Consider the following 24,290-nt stretch of genomic DNA (forward strand, 5'->3'; position numbering starts at 1 on the left):
CTGCGTGGGCTGTGCTATATACTACGTGGCTGAGCCTGTGTTATATACTACGTGGCTGTGTTATATACTGCATGGCTGTGCTATATACTACGTGACCGTGCTATATACTACGTGGCTGTGCTAAGGACGACGTACATACATACATACATATTCTAGAATACCCGATGTGTTAGTGCAGCGCGCCACCCCCGTAGGGCTAGGGGTTACTCGGTACCGGGCCCTTCGGTTCTCGTCAGGGATGTCACGGTGGCTGACCCGGTCCGTGGCCCTAGGGGAATGTCCGTTGACAAATTGGGGGAAAGGTCTTTAAAGGGATAATGTTCATGACACCACCTGTGGTATTCGGCCAGGGTGACCGACGCTGCTTAGGGGTCTGCTGGGGTGATGTTATGGCAGCTAGATGGTGTACCTTCCCACAGGTGAAGTGTATCCCCAGGGCTTCCCAGAGTGTAGATGATGGATGGTGTGAGGCGCAGTGAATAACGAGGACACAAGGTTGCAGTCTATTTACTGAAGGCATCCACAGTCCAGGGTAGAGACCACAGGGTAAAAGAGTCCGGCCGGTCTGAAGGCAAATCCAGAGTCACCTTATCCAGGTGGAAATCGATAGCCTTCCTCTAACACCTGAGTGTTGTAGTTCCTCCTTGCTGAGCAACTCGGTGAGGTCCTCACAACTAATGTAGATGTTAAGTCTCTTCTCTCTGTCCCCCTTACGGATAGGACAAGCCCCTATGACTGGTGGTCTGAGGCTTTTTATAGGGACCCTAGAGACGCCCCGGTCCCCACAATTTGCCACCCTGCCTCCTGGGTAGATGGTTGGGCAGCCAACGTGGAGTTAACTGTCCTGCCAGTCTCTGAAGTAACGGCATAGAGTTCCTTACTCCCTCGGTATTCTGGCTACCAGTACTATGCTTCAGAAGGAGGCAGCCTGCTTCTAATTGGTCTCCCTTCTGATGTTCCACTCCTGTTGCTATGACTTCGTTTCTCACTCACTGCAACACACTTCCCTTCCTTGTCTCCTTCTTGGGATGCTGCCGCATGGGATGCAGGCGCAGCTCCGTGTACCTTCGCCTTCCGCAGGCCGCAGTCTGGAGCTGGCTGGAACTTACTCCAACCAGCCTCTGCCAAACTAGGTCGGGACACACTGACTATCTCCTTCTCCCTCCAGTCAGCTTCTGCCTAACTTCCTAACCAACCCACCAGTTTTACCCAAGTGTGAGGAGTGCCCTAGTAGATAGAAGCTTAGCTCCCCCTGGCGGACTGGAGTTTGAAATGTATGTATGTGGTTGTGATATTTGGACAGAAGATCTCCTTCATTGCCTTCAGACGTAACATCACTCCCCCCTGGTGGAAGAATAACATTACTGCAACGACCAGGACTCTGGGGCGCTGCATTAGAATCGGGCCACCATCTAGTGTATTACAGATTAGTCTTATTACCTTCCTACAGTGTGACCCCACTGTGATGTCAGCCCCATCTGACATGGGACAAGGGAGAAACTGATGAAACTATAAACTCTTCATTCCCCTAATGTCTGCCCTGTTCTGTCTCCTCAGGTCACCTGGCGGATACAACAAGAGAGAATATTATTATTATAATAACATTATACAGAAGACGTACATTACATTATACAGCATTGTTTTTGCTCTTGGGATTATCGGTAATGGATTAGTCATCTGGATTGTCGGATTCAGGATGAAGAACACAATCAGTGCCGTGTGGTTCCTCCACCTGGCCATCGCGGACTTCCTGTGCTGCTCATCTCTCCCACTGAGAATTTCTGACTGGGCTGCATATTTCTCATACAGCACAGGTGCTTCACATTGTATAGTGAACTTTGTTCTGTTTAATGTGAACATGAGCGCCAGTGTTCTCCTCCTGACGGCCATGAGTATTGACCGCTGGGTGTCCGTCATGTGGCCATTCTGGGCCAAAGTCCATAGATCTCGTAACCTGGTGAGAATCAGTGCAGCGGTCATCTGGGGCCTGAGCTTCACTGTGGCCGGTGCACTGTATTACGTGTATACAATGCATGTAGGTTCTCTAGGTGAATGGTGTGTACATTTTTATTCCAGATATCCTTATAACCCAGAGTTCCGTCGGACCATTCACCTGATCAGATTGGTTATAATGTGTGTGATCCCGTTTCTCATCATCGTCATCTCTTATGTCACCATTTTGTACAAACGTAGAAAAAGTAAGAGATCCCAGAGATCTCAGAGATCCTCCAGGATCATCACCGCAGTTATATCGTGTTTCTTCATCTGCTGGTTTCCGTATTACATCTGCCCACTAATATACTGGTATTATACAGATTACAAAGCATCCCATTATACAGATTACATGGCATTATATAAGGATTCGTATCGCATGACATTCAATATAGTACCCACTATCGTTACCAGCCTGGCTTGTCTGAACAGTTGCCTGAATCCGATCATTTACGTGTTTCTGACACCGGATTTCCAACACGGTTTCCTCAGATCCATCCCCTCCAGGCTGGAAAGAGCCTTCGGTGACCATCCTAATGACCTGAGCAGAGAGCGAGGAGATGCAGGAGACACTCGCCCTACTGCTGTCTAATGGATATTCCTGATACCTCCTCTATGTCACACCTCTTAACCCCTTGGAGACTGGGACATTTTTCCAATTTCTTCCTTTTTCCTTTCCAAAAATCATAAAACATTATTTTCCCATGAAGGACTGATTGTTGCAGGCTGAAAAGTAATAATGAAAGTCTCCCTTCATGTAACCACATAATGTGCGGAAAAATGGGTGAAAAAATAATCCCAAGTGAAGTGAAATGGTGAAAAACAAATTGTAATTCCACCATATTAATAAAGTGACCCAGTAGATCACATCAATTAACCCCTTCACCACCTTGGGTGTTTCTGTTTTTTGCTCCCATAACTTTGTTATTTTTCCATCAGTAAGGCCGTGTGAGGGCTTGTCTTTTGCGGGACGAGTTGCACTTTTGATTGACGCCATTGGTTTTGCCATATAATGTACTGAAAAATGTGAAAAAATCAAACCGCAGCGAAATTGCAAAAAAAAGTGTAGTTCCACAAGTGTTTTTTTCTTTTTTTTACTATGTTCACAAAACTTTACCTCCACTCATGGTTAGTGGTTGGGTGAAGCCATTTATTGTCAAACTACTGTGTTTTCTCTTTTTAAATCAATGACAACCTAAAACATCCAAATGACCCTGATCAAATGTTCACATACCCCATATCTTATTACCGTGTGTTCCCCCTCTAACATCAATGACAGCTTGAAGTACTGTATATTCATGTACATACAGTATACAGTGTGTGTATTTATTAAATATGTATACTGCATGTGTGCATGTATGCAGTATATTGTGTAAATATATATGTATAAACCGTATATGTATGTCAGCATACTGTGTATAAACTGAATGTTTCTGTGTGTATATACTTTATATATGTGTATGTGTCTGTATACTGTATATATAGTTTGAACAGAAATCCCAACTGCATAATGTGAGGAAACGAGGTCTGGCGAAAATACCGCCAATCACCCCCGGACTCACTAAATCTGCCCAAAACATATCATGATACAAGGAGAAAGATACAGAGCATTGATGAACATTTCATTAGACAAACTTAATGGTACAAAGACATATAATTTAATATCAGACATCATAAATTAGTAATAAGAGCAAAAATGAATGCTTGAAACATGCTGTGAAAAGGCCCCCATACCGCCAACCCCCCCAAGTGTTACTACCAGTACGGGAGCACACAAGAAACCCCTGCACCACCCCCCCAAAAAAGGGACGTGAAGATCATGAATAGCCAAACACTAATTACAGGCAGACAAAGGCACCAGTGTGCCTAGCCTGAAAAGCAAGCACCCATGCATACAGCAAAAAAATGTCCATACTAGGACTCCATAGTGGCACCATAGATCGTGGTGGCTGACATGGGGGCATAAACTTACCAGGTACGAGGGCAGGTTGGGGAGACATCCGGGAGGTAGTCCCCGACGCGCGTTTCGCGGCCGCACAATGCCGCTTCCTCAAGGGGATAACTGTATTGTACCCAAAAGGACCTTAAAATAGCCACTGAACCCGGTCACATGATACCTGGCGGCAAATTACAGTGGCGCTGTCGGCGCATGCGCACTGCGTCCGGCAGGTCCCGGCAGTGAAACTCAGCGTCAAGACAAGTGCGCACGCGCGGGGAACACCCAGAGCGTGCGGAAGAGCCCTGCAGACGCTGGTTCACACCAAGGCATGACGGACCGCAGCGCGACACGCACGGCCACCAATGAAGAAAAGTATAATTGTAAGGAGCAAACACATGATTGTTCTCAAATCTGCAAGCCGTCCCACAGATGAATTGGAGACCCGTCAAACATAATTCCCATAAACCACATACATGAAAAAAGGAGGCACACACGTAAACAAATACATAATTAGGGAAATAATCCAATCTCTGTGCACCGAATCCACACTGAGGTAAGCATATTCCTCACTTCGTAAAAGTAATGTCCATAGTAATAGACGGGAATTATCACATTCATTTTCACGGTGATATTTATTGGCGGGTCCCCTTTACCCCAACTGGGGTGCTATCCGTGATAGATGTTAACGAGGCCAAGGACATATTCACAAGGAACACCTTGAGGCATGACATCAATTCAAATCACTAATAATACAAACCAAAGAAACAAATATTAAAATCACATACACAAAAACACAAAAAATAAAATACATAAAAACAACATCCCGACTGCTATCGGGTATAGAGGCCCAAACAAGGGGAGGGAAAAGGATTTTTTTGGATGCCATAGTCAAAAAAGGGAGGCGGGAGGTACAGTGTATCCCAAACACGCCATGAGCAATAATCGAGCATGGGGACAAAAAAAATATATATATACAGTATATATATATACTCATAAGTAGGAGGCGAAACTTAGTGCCTCATTTAGGCCATTTGGTGACATTGTGCCAAGTTGCACTATCCATTTTGTTTCTTTTTGCGCTAGCAACTTTTTATTGTCCCCACCCCGAACACCCAGATGCAAGGCATCAATACCTCTCACCTTGAGTAATTTTGCGTCACATTTGTGATGTGACCTGAAATGACGTGGGATTGATTTAAGATCAGAAACATCAGGCACTGTCTTGGCCGCACCAATGACCCTGACTCTTCAGAAAGTCGACCTCTGTCAATTCATTGCTACATGCCTCATCGGCACATGACCCATCCACGGTTAGGGCCGTCCCGGTCGGACAGTTTCTCAGGATGCGGCGAATTTGCTCTTCTGAGTCCAGATTCGAGGAACAAGCCTCGGATCTGAAAGACCGTTTTCTGGCCCGGGGTTATAGTCGGAGATCTATCAAATACGGCTATAATCGTGCCAAAAAAAACCCCACATGAGACAATACTACACTCGCTCAGTAAACGGACCAACAGGGATGGGGCTGGTTCCATTCGTTTTATTTCAACTTACAATCACGAGTGGAGCAATATGCGCTCCATCCTTGCTAAACATTGGTCCTTTCTGGGGACTGAGCCCTGCCTGGCGGCCTCCCTTGGCACTTGTCCACAGATGACCTCTAGGAGGTGTAAAAATCTAAATGATTTACTAGTACGTAGCCATTATGTCCCCACCCCGAATAACCCATTTGGCACGAGGGGTCCCAACTCAGGGTGTTTCCCGTGCGGGCACTGTCTTGCCTGCACCAATGTCCTGCGCTGCTCCAGTTTTACGTCCACAGATGGGACAAGAAAATTCAATATCAGAGAACGGATTTCCTGCAGTACAACCAACGTAATTTACTACGCTACGTGTCCCTGCCCCATGGTTTACGTGGAGCTAACTACTTGGGAATTGAGAGTCAGGGTCCGTGAGCATGTGCGGGACATTGGTGCGGCCAGGACAGTGCCTGATGTTTCTGATCTCAAATCAATCCCACGTCATTTCAGGTCACATCACAAATGTGACACAAAATTACTCAAGGTGAGAGGTATTGATGCCTTGCATCTGGGTGTTCGGGGTGGGGACAATAAAAAGTTGCTAGCGCAAAAAGAAACAAAATGGATAATGCAACTTGGCACAATGTCACCAAATGGCCTAAATGAGGCACTAAGTTTCACCTCCTACTTATGAGTATATATTTTTTTTTTTTGTCCTCATGCTCCATTATTGCTCATGGCATGTTTGGGATACACTGTACCTCCCGCCTCCATTTTTTGAATATGGTATCCAAAAAAATCCTTTTCCCTCCCCTTGTTTGGGCCTCTATACCCGATAGCAGTCGGGATGTTGTTTTTATGTATTTTATTTTTTGTGTTTTTGTGTATGATTTTAATATTTGTTTCTTTGGTTTGTATTATTAGTGATTTGAATTGATGTCATGCCTTAAGGTGTTCCTTGTGAATATGTCCTTGGCCTCGTGAACATCTATCACGGATACCACCCCAGTTGGGGTAAAGGGGACCCGCCAATAAATATCACCGTGAAAATGAATGTGATAATTCCCGTCTATTACTATGGACATTACTTTTACGAAGTGAGGAATATGCTTACCTCAGTGTGGATTCGGTGCACAGAGATTGGATTATTTCCCTAATTATGTATTTGTTTACGTGTGTGCCTCCTTTTTTCATGTATGTGGTTTATGGGAATTATGTTTGACGGGTCTCCAATTCATCTATGGAGCGGCTTGCAGATTTGAGAACAATCATCGCTCTTCTTACCTGCATCTCAAAAACATTTCTAGAATTCGCCCTTTTCTTACTTTCGACTCTGCAAAAACTCTTACTGTTTCACTTATTCATTCTCGTCTGGACTATTGTAACTCTCTACTAATCGGCCTCCCTCTTACCAAACTCTCCCCGCTCCAATCTGTCCTGAATGCTGCAGCCAGGATCATATTCCTCACCAACCGTTACACCGATGCCTCTACCCTGCCTCTACCCTGCCTCTACCCATCCACTCCAGAATCCAGTACAAAACTACTACCCTTATCCACAAAGCACTCCATGGCTCAGCACCACCCTACATCTCCTCCCTGGTATCAGTCTACCACCCTACCCGTGCCCTCCGCTCCGCTAATGACCTCAGGTTAGCATCCTCAATAATCAGAACCTCCCACTCCCGTCTCCAAGACTTTACACGTGCTGCGCAAATTCTTTGGAATTCACTACCTAGGTTAATACGATTAATCCCCAATCCCCACAGTTTTAAGCGTACCCTAAAAACTCATTTGTTCAGACTGGCCTACCGCCTCAATGCATTAACCTAACGATCCCTGTGTGGCCTATTTATAAAAAAAAAAAAAAAAAAAAGGTTCCTCGCATCATGTTCTCATACACTTTATGCCGTATTAGCCCTCTGTGTCTGTACTGCTACATACTTAGGCAGATAACTGGTTCATGCAGCTTTACATGAACACCTGAGCCTTACACTATGGCTGGTCCGAATAACTAAAGCAATTGTTATCATCCACCTCTCGTGTCTCCCCTTTTCCTCATAGTTTGTAAGCTTGTGAGCAGGGCCCTCATTCCTCCTGGTATCTGTATTGAACTATATTTCTGTTATGCTGTAATGTCTATTGTCTGTACAATTCCCGTCTATAATTTGTAAAGCGCTGCGGAATATGTTGGCGCTATATAAATAAAAATTATTATTATTATTATTATAATCATGTGTTTGCTCCTTACAATTATACTTTTCTTCATTGGTGGCCGTGTGTGTCGCGCTGCTGTCCGTCATGCCTTGGTGTGAACCAGCATCTTCAGGGCTCGTCTGCATGCTCTGGGTGTTCCCCGCGCGTGCGCACTTGTCTTGATGCTGAGTTTCACTGCCGGGACCCGCCGGACGCAGTGCGCATGCGCCGACAGCGCCACTGTAATTGGCCGCCGGGTATCATGTGACCGGGGTCAGGGGCTATTTTAAGGTCCTTTTGGGTACAATACAGTTATCCCCTTGAGGAAGCGGCATTGTGCGGCCGCGAAACGCGCGTCGGGGAATACCTCCCGGCTGTCTCCCCAACCTGCCCTCGTACCTGGTAAGTTTATGCCCCCATGTCAGCCACCACGATCTATGGTGCCACTATGGAGTCCTAGTATGGACATTTTTTTGCTGTATGCATGGGTGCTTGCTTTTCAGGCTAGGCACACTGGTGCCTTTGTCTGCCTGTAATTAGTGTTTAGCTATTCATGATCTTCCCCTCCCTTTTTTTGGGGGGTGGTGCAGGGGTTTCTTGTGTGCTCCCGTACTGGTAGTAACACTTGGGGGGGTTGGCGGTATGGAGGCCTTTTCACAGCATGTTTCAAGCATTCATTTTTGCTCTTATTACTAAGTTATGATGTCTGATATTAAATTATATGTCTTTGTACCATTTTTTGGAATAAAGTTTGTCTAATGAAATGTTCATCAATGCTCTGTATCTTTCTCCTTGTATCATGTATATATAGTTTATAGTGTATGTCTCTATATGTATAAAGTATATATAATGTGTACATGTATAGTGTATATCTGTGTATATGTGATGCATATATAGTTCTGTAATTGTAGAGTCAAAATAATAGGGATCAGCAGTTAATGTCTAATGCCTGTGCTTTACATTACTAATAATAATAATAATAATAATCTTTAATTTTTATATAGCGCTAACATATTCCGCAGCGCTTTACAGGTTGCACACATTATCATCACTGTCCCCGTTGGGGCTCACATACATTAGGGCCTGTTCACACTGTCTTTACTGCGCCTGGTGGGTTCTGCCTGAATCCTGTATAGAGCCATAGATTGCAATGACAGGAATGGAGTTCACACAAATTCCACGTGATTTATTTTTCCTGAACGTATCCGTCTGTCCCAACAGCTACAGAAAAGTGGACACTAGAAGAAAAACACAAACTGAGACTCTAAGAAAATACATCAGACGGTCAATTTCCGAAAAAAACAAACAAATAGAATTCATTTATGTGAATCCTATTTTAGGGGGATTCAGGCAGGGCCCCCGGACACATTGCAGAAGCGCAGTCTGAACAGAGTCTAATATACTATTGTGTGGAATAGTGAAGTCTATACTATTCCACACTGTCCCAGTGCAGCAGCCAAACACGGACACCGACCATACATGGACACCGACCAGACACGGACACCGGCCAGACACAGACACCGGCCAGACACATACACCGACATTGACCTTCCCCTGATGAAGCCGTCCTGGTAACGGCGACACGCGTAGGGTTTACCCCCACACTGATCCCTGCCGTCTCCCTCTCTTTCCCCGGGTGTTTGCCTATTGTGGCTTGGATTCTTTCACCTGGCACACTCTGACTGATGCCTATCTCTCTCCAGGCCACGTGGGCATTTTACTTTTACATTGCCTTGTCTCCTGCCCATGCCTGATTATAGGTTTGTCTGACCCTCATTATTTCTGCTTAGTTATCATATTTCCCATACAGGGATTATGTAGCATTTTGTGCCGTTTTTTATCTTTTTGGCATACAGGTACCTTTTTTACCCCCAGGCACTGGTTAGTGTAGCAAGCTTTTTCATATTATTACATGGTTATGTGTTCTTGTGATGGGTTACCCGGGGATGAGAATTTAGTCGTATAAGGACTATATATATGGTCATATGTACATGTGATTCTTGCATTATGTTTTGTTCTTATATACTATACATATATGTATATGTTTTTGTTATGCAAGTTTTGACCAGTATTACATTCGGCGGGATCTTTTGGGTTTTTGTGGGGATGTTTTAGATGTTTTTAACGTCATTGCATCACTAAAGTTTACCTTTTTTATATATATACCTAAGAGTGGTGTGCGGTACTATATAGAGTGGTGCTTTCTTCTTTTGGTTGTCATGTTACATTACCGCTTCTCCGCACCCCTCATTGAGTGATTTATAGATTGGTTGTGCGCCGGCACCTTTCTTTATTTACATACACCGACCAGACACGGACGCCGTCCAGACTCGGACACCGGCCAGACACAGACACTGGCCAGACACAGACGCCGGCCAGACACAGACGCCGGCCAGACACAGACACCGGCCAGACACGGACACAGGCCAGACACGGACACCAGCCAGACACAGACACCGGCCAGACACAGACACCGGCCAGACACGTACAGTGACCAGACACGTACACCGACCAGACACGGACGCCGGCCAGACACGGACGCCGGCCAGACACGTACACCGACCAGACACAGACGCTGGCCAGACACGGATGCCGGCCAGACACAGACACCGGCCAGACATGGACGCAGGCCAGACACGGACACCGGGCAGACACAGACACCGGCCAGACACAGACACCGGCCAGACACAGACACCGGCCAGACAAAGACATCGGCCAGACACAGACACTGGCTAGACACGTACACCGACCAGACACAGACACCGGCCAGACACAGACACCGGCCAGACACGGACACCGGCCAGACACAGACACCGGCCAGACACAGACACCGGCCAGACACAGACACCGGCCAGACACGGACGCCGACCAGACACAGACACCGGCCAGACACAGACACCGGCCAGACACGGACGCCGGCCAGACACAGACACCGGCAGACACAGATGCAGGCGAAACACAGACCCTGGCCAGACACGGACATCGGCCAGATACAGACACCGGCCAGACACAGACACCGGCCAGACACGGACATTGGCCAGACACGGACCCTGGCCAGACATGGACATCGGCCAGACACGGACATTGGCCAGACACGGACACCAGCCAGACACAGACATCGGCCAGACACAGACACTGGCCAGACACGTACAGTGACCAGACACGTACACCGACCAGACACGGACGCCGGCCAGACACGGACGCCGGCCAGACACGTACACCGACCAGACACAGACGCTGGCCAGACACGGATGCCGGCCAGACACAGACACCGGCCAGACATGGACGCAGGCCAGACACGGACACCGGGCAGACACAGACACCGGCCAGACACAGACACCGGCCAGACACAGACACCGGCCAGACAAAGACATCGGCCAGACACAGACACTGGCCAGACACGTACACCGACCAGACACAGACACCGGCCAGACACAGACACCGGCCAGACACAGACACCGGCCAGACAAAGACATCGGCCAGACACAGACACTGGCCAGACACGTACACCGACCAGACACAGACACCGGCCAGACACAGACACCGACCAGACACAGACACCGGCCAGACACAGACACCGGCCAGACACGGACGCCGGCCAGACACAGACACCGGCAGACACGGATGCAGGCGAAACACAGACCCTGGCCAGACACGGACATCGGCCAGACACAGACACCGGCCAGACACAGACACCGGCCAGACACGGACATCGGCCAGACACGGACCCTGGCCAGACATGGACATCGGCCAGACACGGACATTGGCCAGACACGGACACCAGCCAGACACAGACATCGGCCAGTTTATAATAAATCTGTTGCTTTCGTCTTTCACCATTTCTGCAGCATTTCTTTTTCCCTAGTCAAATGAATGGAAAACAAAACTGCATGTGAAAAGGCTGCAAAAAAGCAGAATATTTCCTGCCAACACTGTAGATCAATCCGCAGCAAAAATGGTGCATGTGAACAGTGTCTACAGGGGTTTTCTGAGAATGTAAAAGTAATTAGCATGAAATGATAAATCCCCTGCGGTTCCATAACTGATGCTCCGGGGGTCTCTGCCAGTCTCAGCACTGGGCTGCAGTGGTCTTGTGGCTCTGGGGGTCTCTGCCAGTCTTAGCACTGGGCTGCAGGGGTCTTGTGGCTCTGGGGGTCTCTGCCAGTCTCAGCACTGGGCTGCAGTGGTCTTGTGGCTCTGGGGGTCTCCTCCAGACTTAGCACTGGGCTGCAGTGGTCTTGTGGCTCCGAGGGTCTCTGACAGTCTCAGCACTGGGCTGCGGTGGTCTTGTGGCTCTGGGGGTCTCTGCCAGTCTTAGCACTTGGCTGCAGTTGTCTTGTGACTCCGGGGGTCTTTGCCAGTCTTCGCACTGGGCAACAATCATCTGCTGGCTCCACCTTATATTATAGCTGCAAAGTGAATAATAACCATCAGGGACCCCGAACCATCGGCCGAGGAGCCAGAGGGGATTTAGCAGAGTAGTTTGGGGTGACATTTTTTAAATTGCTTTTTATTCTGCTGTTTGTGAGGTAGGATGTAGAAATAGACACTTTTGGCCGCGCCCTACTCTACTGTAACCTATTAAATATTTGATAAAATATGCAATACAATTTAGGTATATTTTTATCTATTTCTCAATTTTTAAAATGACCTATAATACCACATACAAGGAACAAATACCACAGCACCATGACCAGATGACATATTACCACCACAGTGATCGAATAATATCAAATACAAGGAACAAATACCACAACATCATGACCAGACCACATATTACCACCACATAGTGACTGAATACTACAATACTGATCAGTAATTAAAAAAAAACAACAATACTATCACCATCAGTGCCATTATACACAGGAGATATGTACTTATTATGCAGTGTCTGTGTACAGGTAATACAGTGATCACCAGTGACATTATACACAGGAGCTCTGTATATAGTGTATAGGTAATACAGTGATCACTGGTGACATTATACACAGGATCGCTGTATATAGTATACAGTGTATAGTGTCAGTGTATAGGCAACACACTGACTCACCAGTGACGTCTCTAGGTGAAGTCCTTCATCTTTCATCCAGCACAGACCGCCATCACTTCATCCAGCCAGGACTCGTCTCTGCAGGAAATAACACAGTTATCTCGAGTTCCACTTGCAGATAACATTACTTAATTTTCCCAACTTCTACATTACACCACATGAAGAAGGCGACATAGTATCACTCTACACAGTAACAGGACCGCCCCCCCATTTAAAACAGTATACTCAAAAAATAAAATAAATACATCACTGCAATAATAATATCCCTTAATTAGCCCCTATGGTAATAATATTCGCCATCCTAGCCCCCGTGTGTCTCATTCCATATGTTCTCCCATCCTGCCCTCATGAGTATCCATTCTACCCGATATGATCTCCCCATCCTGCCCCATCTGTCTCCATCATATCCATCCTGCCCCATGATCCTGCCCCATCTGTCTCCAATCCTGCCCCCAGTGTCTCCAATCATGCCCGTATCTCCATTCTGCCCCATCTACAATCATGCCCCCATGTCTGCAATCATGCCCCCTGTGTCTCCATTCTGCCCCATCTGTTTTCAATCCTGCCCCATCTGTCTCCAGTCATGCCGCCATGTCTTTCATCCTGCCCCCTGTGTCTCCAATCATGCCCCGCATCTCCATTCTGCCCTGTGTCCAGCGTTTTGCCTCTGTGTCCAGCTTTCTGCCCCTGTGTCCAGCTTTCTGCCCCAGTGTCCAGCTTTCTGCCCCTGTGTCCAGCTTTCTGCCCCTGTGTCCAGCTTTCTGCCCCTGTGTCCAGCATTCTGCCCCTGTGTCCAGCATTCTGCCCCTGTGTCCAGCATTCTGCCCGTGTCCAGCATTCTGTCCCTGTGTCCAGCATTCTGCCCCTGTGTCCAGCTTTCTGCCCCTGTGTCCAGCTTTCTGCCCCTGTGTCCAGCATTCTGCCCCTGTGTCCAGCATTCTGCCCTGGGGCCCCCGGATCGCCGCTCTCAATAAAAAGAAAAACAAACAAGTTATTCTAATCTCACCTGACCGCGCTCCTGCGGCGGGCGAAGTTCTCTCAACGCAGCTGAAGCGCGCACTCGCCGGCGACTGACAATGACGTAAGACGCCGGCGACATGCACGCACCCTGCTACTTACGTCAGCTGCCAGCCTCAGATTGGCTGGCGGCAGTTAACTATTGACGTGCGGGCCCGTGCGCCAGTCACGGCCGTAATGCCCTGATGGCGGCCCTGGCTGTACGTGTGCCGTCCGTGTACCGTATGAGGTGACCATGCATACCAGGATAGGGATGAGGGGGCCATGCATACAGGATAGGGATTAGGGTGCCATGCATACCAGAATAGAGATGATGGGACAATATATACCAGGATGGGGATGAGGGGACAATATATGCTAGGATAGGGATGAGGGGGCCATGCATACAGGATAGGGATCAGGGTGCCATGCATACCATGAAAGAGATGAGGGGTCATGCATACCAGGATGGGGATAGGGGCCATGCATACCAGGATAGGGATCGGGGTGCCATGTATACCAGGATGGGGATAGGGGCCATGCATACCAGGATAGGGATCGGGGTGCCATGTATACCAGGATGGAGATGAGGAGACAATGTATACCAGGATGGGATTAGGGGGCTATATATACCAAAATGGGGATGAGGGTGCCATGTATACCAGGATAGGGATGAGGGGACAATGTATATCAGGATGGGGATTGGGAGATCATACTGTACATACCAGGATAGGGATGAGGGGACAATATATACCAGGATGGGGATTAGGTGGTCATACATACCAGAATGGGGATGCGGGTGCCATGCATACCAGGATAGGGATGGGGACAATACAGTTAGGTCCATATATGTTTGGACAGAGACAACATTTTTCTAATTTTGGTTATAGACATTACCACAATTTTTTTTATACAAAACAATTCAGATGCAGTTGAAGTTCAGACTTTCAGCTTTCATTTGAGGGTATCCATATTAAAATTGGATGAAGGGTTTAGGAGTTTCAGATCCTTAACATGTGCCACCCTGTTTTTAAAGGGACCAAAAGTAATTGGACAATTGACTCCAAGGCTATGTTATGGATAGGTGTGGGCAATCCCTTCGTTATGTCATTCTCAGTTAAGCAGATAAAGGGCCTGGAGTTGATTTGAGGTGTGGTGCATGCATTTGGAAGGTTTTGCTATGAAGTAAACATGCGGTCAAAGGAGCTCTCCATGCTGGTGAAACAAGCCTTCCTTAAGCGGCGAAAACTGAAAAAACCCATCCGAGAAATTGCTAAAATATTAGGAGTGGCAAAATCTACAGTTTGGTACATCCTGAGAAAGAAAAAAGCACTGGTGAACTCATCAATGCAAAAAGACCTGGCCGCCCACGGAAGACAACAGTGGTGGATGATCGCAGAATAATCTCCATGGTGAAGAGAAACCCCTTCCCAACAGCCAACCAAGTGAACAACACTCTCCAGCCAACCAAGTGAACAACACTCTCCAGGAAGTAGGCGTATCAATATCCAAATCTACCATAAAGAGAAGACCGCATGAATGTAAATACAGAGGGTTCACTGCACGGTGCAAGCCACTCATAAGCATCAAGAATAAAAAGGCTAGACTGGACTTTGCTAAAAAAAACATCTAAAAAAGCCAGCACAGTCCTGGAAGAACATTCTTTGGACAGATGAAACCAAGATCAACCTCTACCAGAATGATGGAAAGAGAAAAGCATGGCAAAGACGTGGTACAGCTCATGATCCAAAGCATACCACATCATCTGTAAAACATGGCGGAGGCAGTGTGATGGCTTGGGCATGCATGGCTGCCAGTAGCACTGGGTCACTAGTGTTTATTGATGATGTGACACAGGACAGAAGCAGCCAAATGAATTCTGAGGTATTCAGAGACATACTGTGTGCTCAGATCCAGCCAATGCAGCCAAACTGATTGGTCGTCGTTTCATACTACAGATCGACAATGATCCAAAACATAAAGCCAAAGCAACCCAGGAGTTTATTAAAGCAAAGAAGTGGAATATTGTTGAATGGCCAAGTCAGTCACCTGATCTCAACCCAATTGAGCATGCATTTCACTCGTTAAAGACTAAACTTCAGACAGAAAGGCCCACAAACAAACAGCAACTGAAAACCACTGCAGTGAAGGCCTGGCACAGGATCAAAAAGGAGGAAACACAGCATCTGGTGATGTCCATGAGTTCAAGACTTCAGGCAGTCATTGCCATCAAAGGGTTTTCAACCAAGTACTAAAAATGAACACTTTATTTAAAATTATTGAATCTGTCCAAATACTTTTGGTCCCTTTAAAAGCAGGGTGGCACATGTTAACCCCTTTACCCCCAAGGGTGGTTTGCACGTTAATGACCGGGCCAATTTTTACAATTCTGACCACTGTCCCTTTATGAGGTTATAACTCTGGAACGCTTCAATGGATCCTGGTGATTCTGACATTGTTTTCTCGTGACACATTGTACTTCATGACAATGGTAAAAATTATTTGATAGTACCTGCGTTTATTTGTGAAAAAAACGGAAATTTGGCGAAAATTATGAAAATTTCGCAATTTTCCAACTTTGAATTTTTATGCAATTAAATCACAGAGATATGTCACACAAAATACTTAATAAATAACATTTCCCACATGTCTACTTTACATCAGCACAATTTTGGAACCAAAATTTTTTTTTCTTAGGGAGTTATAAGGGTTAAAAGTTGACCAGCAATTTCTCATTTCTACAACACCATTTTATTTTAGGGACCACATCTCATTTGAAGTCATTTTGAGGGGTCTATATGATAGAAAATACCCAAGTGTGACACCATTCTAAAAACTACACCCCTCAAGGTGCTCAAAACCATATTCAAGAAGTTTATTAACCCTTCTGGTGCTTCACAGGAATTTTTTGAATGTTTAAATAAAAATGAACATTTAACTTTTTTTCACAAAAAATTTAATTCAGCTCCAATTTGTTTTATTTTACCAAGGGTAACAGGAGAAAATGGACCCCAAACATTGTTGTACAATTTGTCCTGAGTATGCCAATACCCCACATGTGGGGGTAAACCACTGTTTGGGCGCATGGCAGAGCTCGGAAGCGAAGGAGTGCCATTTGACTTTTCAATGCAAAATTGACTGGAATTGAGATGGGACGCCATGTTTCGTTTGGAGAGCCCCTGATGTGGCTAAACATTGAAACCCCCCACAAGTGACACCATTTTGGAAAGTAGACCCCCTAAGGAACTTATCTAGAGGTGTGGCGAGCACTTTGACCCAACAAGTGCTTCACAGAAGTTTATAATGTAGAACCGTAAAAATAAAAAATCATATTTTTTCACAAAAATTATCTTTTCGCCCCCAATTTTTAATTTTCCCAAGGGTAAGAGAAGAAATTGGACCCCAAAAGTTGTTGTACAATTTGTCCTGAGTACGCTGATAGCCCATATGTGGGGGTAAACCACTGTTTGGGCGGATGGGAGAGCTCGGAAGGGAAGGAGCGCCGTTTGACTTTTCAATGCAAAATTGACAGGAATTGAGATGGGACGTCATGTTGCGTTTGAAGAGCCACTGATGTGCCTAAACATTGAAACCCCCCACAAGTGACACCATTTTGGAAAGTAGACCCCCTAAGGAACTTATCTAGAGGTGTGGTGAGCACTTTGACCCACCAAGTGCTAAACAGAAGTTTATAATGTAGAACCGTAAAAATAAAAAATCATATTTTTTCACAAAAATTCTTTTTGCCCCCAATTTTTTATTTTCCCAAGGGTAAGAGAAGAAATTGGACCCCAAAAGTTGTTGTACAATTTGTCCTGAGTACGCTGATAGCCCATATGTGGGGGTAAACCACTGTTTGGGCGGATGGGAGAGCTCGGAAGGGAAGGAGCGCCGTTTGACTTTTCAATGCAAAATTGACAGGAATTGAGATGGGACGTCATGTTGCGTTTGAAGAGCCACTGATGTGCCTAAACATTGAAACCCCCCACAAGTGACACCATTTTGGAAAGTAGACCCCCTAAGGAACTTATCTAGAGGTGTGGTGAGCACTTTGACCCACCAAGTGCTTCACAGAAGTTTATAATGTAGAACCGTAAAAATAAAAAATCATATTTTTTCACAAAAATTATCTTTTTGCCCCCAATTTTTTATTTTCCCAAGGGTAAGAGAAGAAATTGGACCCCAAAAGTTGTTGTACAATTTGTCCTGAGTACGCTGATACCCCATATGTGGGGGTAAACCACTGTTTGGGTGGATGGGAGAGCTCGGAAGGGAAGGAGCGCCGTTTGACTTTTCAAAGCAAAATTGACAGGAATTGAGATGGGACGCCATGTTGCGTTTGAAGAGCCACTGATGTGCCTAAACATTGAAACCCCCCACAAATGACACCATTTTGGAAAGTAGACCCCCTAAGGAACTTATCTAGAGGTGTGGTGAGCACTTTGACCCACCAAGTGCTTCACAGAAGTTTATAATGCAAAGCCGTAAAAATAAAACAAAATTTTTTTCCCACAAAAATTATTTTTTTAGCCCCCAGTTTTGTATTTTCCTGAGGGTAACAGGAGAAATTGGACCCCAAAATTTGTTGCCCAATTTGTCCTGAGTGCGATGATACACCATATGTGGGGGGAACCACTGTTTGGGCACATGGGAGGGCTCAGAAGGGAAGGAGTGCCATTTGAATGCAGACTTAGATGGAATGGTCTGCAGGTGTCACATTGCGTTTGCAGAGCCCCTAATGTACCTAAACAGTAGAAACCCCCCACAAGTGACACCATTTTGGAAAGTAGACCCCCTTAGGAACTTATCTAGATGTGTGCTGAGCGCTTTGACCCACCAAGGGCTTCACAAAAGTTTATAATGGAGAGCCGTAAAAATAAAACAAAAATTTTTTCCCACAAAAATTATTTTTAGCCCCCAGTTTTGTATTTTCCCGAGGGTAACAGGAGAAATTCGACCCCACAATTTGTTTTCCAATTTGTCCTGAGTGCGCTGATACCCCATATGTGGGGGGGAACCACTGTTTGGGCGCATGGGAGGGCTTGGAAGGGAAGGAGCTCCATTTGGAATGAGGACTTAGATGGAATGGTCTGCAGGTGTCACATTGCATTTGCAGAGCCCCTAATGTACCTAAACAGTAGAAACCCCCCACAAGTGACACCATTTTGGAAACTAGACCCCCTAAGGAACTCATCTAGATGTGTTGTGATAGCTTTGAACCCTCAAGTGTTTCACTACAGTTTGTAACGCAGAGCCGTGAAAATTAAAAAAAAAAATCTTTCCCCCCAAAATTATTTTTTAGCCCCCAGTTTTGTATTTTCCCGAGGGTAAGAGGAGAAATTCGACCCCAAAAGTTGTTGTCCAATTTGTCCTGAGTACGCTGATACCCCGTATGTTGGGGGAAACCAACGTTTGAGCGCATGGCAGAGCTCGGAAGGGAAGGAGCGCCATTTGGAATGCAGACTTAGATGGAATGGTCTGCAGACGTCACATTGCGTTTGCAGAACCCCTAATGTACCTAAACAGTAGAAACCCCCCACAAGTGACCCCATATTGGAAACTAGACCCCCCAGGGAACTAATCTAGATGTGTTGTGAGAACTTTGAACCCCCAAGTGTTTCACTACAGTTTATAACGCAGAGCCGTGAAAATAAAAAATCTTTTTTTTTCCCACAAAAAATATGTTTTAGCCCCGAGTTTTGTATTTTCCCAAGGGTAGCAGGAGAAATTGGACCCCAAAAGTTGTTGTCCTATTTGTCCTGAGTACGCTGATACCCCATATGTTGGGGTAAACCCCTGTTTGGGCACACGGGAGAGCTCGGAAGGGAAGAAGCACTGTTTTACTTTTTCAACGCAGAATTGGCTGGAATTGAGTTCGGACGCCATGTCGCGTTTGGAGAGCCCCTGATGTGCCTAAACAGTGGAAACCCCCCAATTATAACTGAAACCCTAATCCAAACACATCCCTAACCCTAATCCCAACAGTAACCCTAACCACACCTCTAACCCTGACACACCCCTAACCCTAATCCCAACCCTATTCCCAACCGTAAATGTAATCTAAACCCTAACTGTAACTTTAGCCCCAACCCAAACTGTAGCCCTAGCCCTAACCCTAGCCCTAACCCTAATCCTAACCCTAGCCCTAACCCTAACCCTAGCCCTAGCCCTAACCCTAGCCCTAACCCTAGCCCTAACCCTAACCCTAGCCCTAACCCTAACCCTAGCCCTAACCCTAACCCTAACCCTAGCCCTAGCCCTAACCCTAGCCCTAACCCTAGCCCTAACCCTAGCCCTAACCCTAGCCCTAACTCTAACCCTAGCCCTAATGGGAAAATGGAAATAAATACATTTTTTTAATTTTTCCCTAACTAAGGGGGTGATGAAGGGGGGTTTGATTTACTTTTATAGCGGGTTTTTTAGCGGATTTTTATGATTGGCAGCCGTCACACACTGAAAGACGCTTTTTATTGCAAAAAATATTTTTTGCGTTACCACATTTTGAGAGCTATAATTTTTCTATATTTTGGTCCACAGAGTCATGTGAGGTCTTGTTTTTTGCGGGACGAGTTGATGTTTTTATTGGTAACATTTTCGGGCACGTGACATTTTTTGATCGCTTTTTATTCCGATTTTTGTGAGGCAGAATGACCAAAAACCAGCTATTCATGAATTTCTTTTGGGGGAGGCGTTTATACCGTTCTGCGTTTGGTAAAATTGATAAAGCAGTTTTATTCTTCGGGTCAGTACGATTACAGCGATACCTCATTTATATCATTTTTTTATGTTTTGGCGCTTTTATACGATAAAAACTATTTTATAGAAAAAATAATTATTTTTGCATCGCTTTATTCTCAGGACTATAACTTTTTTATTTTTTTGCTGATGATGCTGTATGGGGGCTCGTTTTTTGCGGGACAAGATGACGTTTTCAGCGGTACCATGGTTAGTTATATCTGTCTTTTTGATCGCGTGTTATTCCACTTTTTGTTCGGCGGTATGATAATAAAGCGTTGTTTTTTGCCTCGTTTTTTTTTTTTTTTTCTTACGGTGTTTACTGAAGGGGTTAACTAGTGGGCCAGTTTTATAGGTCGGGCCGTTACCGACGCGGCGATACTAAATATGTGTACTTTTATTGTTTGTTTTTTTTATTTAGATAAAGAAATGTATTTATGGGAATAATATTTTTATTTTTTTTTTCATTATTTTGGAATATTTTTTTTTATTTTTTTTTACACATTTGAAATTTTTTTTTTTTACTTTTTTACTTTGTCCCGGGGGGGACATCACAGATCAGTGATCTGACAGTTTGCACAGCACTCTGTCAGATCACTGATCTGACATGCAGCGCTGCAGCCTTCACAGTGCCTGCTCTGAGCAGGCTCTGTGAAGCCACCTCCCTCCCTGCAGGACCCGGATCCGCGGCCATCTTGGATCCGGGGCTGGAGGGAGCAGGGAGGGAGGTGAGACCCTCGCAGCAACGCGATCACATCGCGTTGCTGCGGGGGGTTCAGGGAAGCCCGCAGGGAGCCCCCTCCCTGCGCGGTGCTTCCCTGTACCGCCGGCACATCGCGATCATCTTTGATCGCGGTGTGCCGGGGGTTAATGTGCCGGGGGCGGTCCGTGACCGCTCCTGGCACATAGTGCCGGATGTCAGCTGCGATAAACAGCTGACACCCGGCCGCGATCGGCGGCGCTCCCCCCGTGAGCGCTACCGATCGCATATGACGTACTATTGCGTCCTTGGGAAGTAAAGCCCACCCCACATGGACGCAATAGTACGTCTAATGGCAGAAAGGGGTTAAGGAGCTGAAACTCCTAAACCCTTCATCCAATTTTAATGTGGATACTCTCAAATGAAAGCTGAAAGTCTGAACTTCAACTGCATCTGAATTGTTTGGTTTAAAATTAATTGTGGTAATGTCTATAACCAAAATTAGAAAAATGTTGTCTCTGTACAAATATATATGGACCTAACTGTATATACCAGGATGGAGATAAGGGCCATGCATACCAGGATAGGGATGAGGGGGTCATACCAGGATAGGGACGAGGGGACAATATATACCAGGATGGGGATAGGGGCCATACATACCAGGATAGGGATTGGGGTGCCATGTATACCAGGATAGGGATGAGGGGGACAATGTATACCAGGATGGGGATTAGGGGGTCATATATACCAGAATGGGGATGAGGGTGCCATGTATACCAGGATTGTGATGAGGGGACAATGTATACCAGGATGACGATTAGGGGGTCATACATACCAGGATAGGGATTGGGGTGCCATGTATACCAGGATAGGGATGAGGAGATAATGTATACCAGGATGGGGATTAGGGGGTCATATATACCATAATGGGGATGAGGGTGCAATGTATACCAGGATAGGGATGAGGAGATAATGTATACCAGGATGGGGATTAGGGGGTCATATATACCAGAATGGGGATGAGGGTGCCATGTATACCAGGATTGGGATGAGGGGACAATGTATACCAGGATGGCGATTAGGGGGTCATACATACCAGGATAGGGATTGGGGTGCCATGTATACCAGGATAGGGATGAGGGGACAATGTATACCAGGATGGGGATTAGGGGGCCATATATACCATAATGGGGATGAGGGTGCAATGTATACCAGGATTGGGATGAGGGGACAATGTATACCAGGATGGCGATTAGGGGGTCATACATACCAGGATAGGGATTGGGGTGCCATGTATACCAAGATAGGGATGAGGGGACAACATATACCAGGATGGGGATTAGGGGGCTATATATAACAGAATGGGGATGAGGGGCTATGTATACCAGGATAGGGATGAGGGGACAATATATACCAGGATGGGGATGGAGGCCATGCTTAGCAGGATGTTGATGAGGGGGTCATACCAGAATAAGGATGAGTTGGCCATTCATACAAGGATAGGGATGAGGGGGTCATGCATACCAAGATAGGGATGAGGGGGCCATGCATACCAGGATAGGGATCAGGGTGCCATGTATAACAGGATAGAGATGAGGGGGCCATGGGTACCAGGATGGGGATGAGGGGGTCATGCATACCATGATGGGGATGAGGGGACTATATATACCAGGATGGGGATAGGGCCATGAATACCAGGATTGGGATGAGAGTGCCATGCATACCAGGATAGGGATGAGGGGACAATATATACCAGGATGGGGATGGGGGCCATGCATAGCAGGATGTTGATGAGGGGGTCATACCAGGATGGTGATGAGGCGGCCATGCATACCAGGATGGTGATGAGGGAGCCATGCATACCAGGATGTGATGAGGAGGCTATGTCTACCTGGATTGGGGACATAAATACCAGGATGGGGGATATTAGTACAGAATTGACCACATTTTAAACTTCAATTTTTTTTCTAATTTCTGCCTCTAAAACCTAGGTGCGTCCTATGGTCTGAAAAATACGGTATATATCAATGAGCAAGGGAGTACGTGGCAGCCATAATACTGTAGGGCTGCATTGTATTCTATGGGGGGGTCTGCATTATACTCTATGAGGGGGCTATACTATATTCGATGTCGGGGGGGCCTACATTTTATTATATGAGGGCTTCATTATTTTCTATGAGGGGGCTACCCCAACCCCTGCTATATCATTAAGACGTGTGCTGCCTTTTTATACCCTGATATTAGCGTGTTACCGCACAATTGGTGGTCTTTTATTTATTTCTATGTAGCTACATAGTGGGTCCCAAGAATGATTTTCTCTGGTGGGCCCAAAGTGCTCCAGTCCAATGCTGCATGTATAGGATTTTTTTCTATTTAAAACAGCACTCCCCATAGCTTTTTAAAAAAACTAATGTCATTTATTCCATGTGGTGGGACAATCCTTACAACAGCAGGGGGAGCGGGGAAGTGAAGGAGGACAACAGCCGTTTTGCGCTTATTCCAGTGTTTCTGCGAGTCCAAGATATTTTTCTCTTCATATTTCTTTTCTATTTAAGTAGTGAAAAAAAAAATCCAGTTTGTAAAGAAAGAATCCAGTTTGTAAAGAAAAAAGTCGCCATTTTTTGTGATCTGTGGCTGGGTGAGGGCTTCTTTTTTGCGAGCTGAGCTGACGTTTTTATTGATACCATTTTGGTGCAGATACGATCTTTTGATCGCCAATTATTGCATTTTAGCGCAATTTTGCGGTGACCAAAAAATGTAATTCTGGAGTCTTGATTTTTTTCTTGTTACATCGTTTACTGATTGGATTAATTATTTTTATATATTAATAGATCAGGCGATTCTGAAGTCGGTGATACCAAACGTGTATTTTTTATTTTTTTTTTATTGTTTTATTTTGAATGGGAAGAATGGGGGGTGATTTAAACTTTTTTTTTTTTAAAGCATTTTTTTTTGCTCTTTACTTGCCTCAATAGTCCCCTAAGGAGACTTGAAGCTGCGATCTTCTGATCGCTTGTGCTACACATAGCAGGCCTTTAGCCCTGCTACAGTATGTGTAGCTAAAATGCTCATCAGATATGAGCGTAGACCGCTAGGCGGCACTCATAGCTATCAGACAATAACGACCACAGGAGTCTCCTGCAGACACCGGGTTGTCATACCAACC

The 24,290-nt window shown here is 45.8% G+C and overlaps 1 protein-coding gene across 1 annotated transcript; it reads left to right on the forward strand.

Moving 5' to 3' along the window:
- Positions 1–1,531: 1,531 nt before the first annotated feature.
- Positions 1,532–2,584, forward strand: LOC138666554 (C3a anaphylatoxin chemotactic receptor-like). Its single transcript, XM_069754760.1, has one exon. The coding sequence runs from the start codon at positions 1,532–1,534 to the stop codon at positions 2,582–2,584; it is 1,053 nt and encodes a 350-aa protein (XP_069610861.1).
- The last annotated feature ends 21,706 nt before the right edge of the window (positions 2,585–24,290 follow it).

Source organism: Ranitomeya imitator, chromosome 2 (genome assembly GCF_032444005.1).
Source record: "Ranitomeya imitator isolate aRanImi1 chromosome 2, aRanImi1.pri, whole genome shotgun sequence".
NCBI lineage: Eukaryota > Metazoa > Chordata > Amphibia > Anura > Dendrobatidae > Ranitomeya > Ranitomeya imitator.

What these genes read in the sequence shown, in the direction of transcription:
- LOC138666554 (XM_069754760.1), top strand. Translation starts at nt 1,532, where the DNA reads ATGTCTGCCCTGTTCTGTCTCCTCAGGTCACCTGGCGGATACAACAAG.